General features: G+C 52.0%; 1 protein-coding gene across 1 annotated transcript; it reads left to right on the top strand.

Annotated features, from left to right (window-relative positions):
• The first annotated feature begins 1,060 nt into the window (after nucleotides 1-1,060).
• LOC138358138 (adhesive plaque matrix protein-like) lies at nucleotides 1,061-1,504 on the top strand. Its single transcript, XM_069315641.1, has one exon. The coding sequence runs from the start codon at nucleotides 1,061-1,063 to the stop codon at nucleotides 1,502-1,504; it is 444 nt and encodes a 147-aa protein (XP_069171742.1).
• The last annotated feature ends 207 nt before the right edge of the window (nucleotides 1,505-1,711 follow it).

Genomic DNA, 1,711 nt, shown 5'->3' with positions numbered 1-1,711 from the left:
CTCCCTGATCAACAGGTGATGGATGACACCTCCCTGATCAACAGGTGGTGGATGACACCTCCCTGATCAACAGGTGGTTGATGACACCTCCCTGATCAACAGGTGGTGGATGACACCTCCCTGATCAACAGGTGGTGGATGACACCTCCCTGATCAACAGGTGGTGGATGACACCTCCCTGATCAACAGGTGGTGGATGACACCTCCCTGATCAACAGGTGGTGGATGACACCTCCCTGATCAACAGGTGGTGGATGACACCTCCCTGATCAACAGGTGGTGGATGACACCTCCCTGATCAACAGGTGGTGGATGACACCTCCCTGATCAACAGGTGGTGGATGACACCACCCTGATCAACAGGTGTTGGATGACACCTCCCTGATCAACAGGTGATGGATGACACCTCCCTGTTCAACAGGTGATGGATGACACCACCCTGATCAACAGGTGATGGATGACACCTCCCTGATCAACAGGTGGTGGATGACACCTCCCTGATCAACAGGTGATGGATGACACCTCCCTGATCAACAGGTGGTGGATGACACCTCCCTGTTCAACAGGTGATGGATGACACCTCCCTGATCAACAGGTGATGGATGACACCTCCCTGATCAACAGGTAGTGGATGACACCTCCCTGTTCAACAGGTAATGGATGACACCTCCCTGATCAACAGGTGATGGATGACACCTCCCTGATCAACAGGTGATGGATGACACCTCCCTGATCAACAGGTGATGGATGACACCTCCCTGATCAACAGGTGATGGATGACACCTCCCTGATCAACAGGTGATGGATGACACCTCCCTGATCAACAGGTGATGGATGACACCTCCCTGATCAACAGGTGATGGATGACACCTCCCTGATCAACAGGTGATGGATGACACCACCCTGATCAACAGGTGATGGATGACACCTCCCTGATCAACAGGTGGTGGATGACACCTCCCTGATCAACAGGTGGTAGATGACACCTCCCTGTTCAACAGGTGATGGATGACACCTCCCTGATCAACGCCACTTGACGGTGTCTGCTCCACTAGTCAGAATGGACGACATCCAACAGTGGAAAGTGATGTACCCGCGCATCCAACAGTGGAAAGTGATGTACCCGCGCATCCAACAGTGGAAAGTGATGTACCCGCGCATCCAACAGTGGAAAGTGGTGTACCCGCGCATCCAACAGTGGAAAGTGATGTACCCGCGCATCCAACAGTGGAAAGTGGTGTACCCGCGCATCCAACAGTGGAAAGTGGTGTACCCGCGCATCCAACAGTGGAAAGTGGTGTACCCGCGCATCCAACAGTGGAAAGTGGTGTACCCGCGCATCCAACAGTGGAAAGTGATGTACCCGCGCATCCAACAGTGGAAAGTGATGTACCCGCGCATCCAACAGTGGAAAGTGATGTACCCGCGCATCCAACAGTGGAAAGTGGTGTACCCGCGCATCCAACACTTTCACTCAAGAGAACCCGCACTCTTTACTCCCTAACACACCACAATTGATCCAAGATATTTCGCTAATCCTCCATTATTGGCCACTGTCTCCCCTCCAAATATCGTCCACTATTTATCCCTTCTCCCACTGTTTGAAATCTCTTTCTGGACTCCTAATTCCTGCTGCCAAAAAACCCCTCGACTGCTGAAATTGGACGCATATGCACATTCATCACCCAACTGGAACGGTAATATATTCTTT

The sequence above is a fragment of the Procambarus clarkii genome, chromosome 82 (assembly GCF_040958095.1).
Source record: "Procambarus clarkii isolate CNS0578487 chromosome 82, FALCON_Pclarkii_2.0, whole genome shotgun sequence".
Classification (NCBI taxonomy): Eukaryota; Metazoa; Arthropoda; class Malacostraca; order Decapoda; family Cambaridae; genus Procambarus; species Procambarus clarkii.
The sequence above is the reverse complement of the archived record's forward strand: the minus strand, read 5'-3'. Positions and strand labels throughout refer to the sequence as shown.

Bases quoted from the DNA above. Each gene is read 5' to 3' on its own strand.
- LOC138358138 (XM_069315641.1), top strand. From the start codon at position 1,061: ATGGACGACATCCAACAGTGGAAAGTGATGTACCCGCGCATCCAACAG.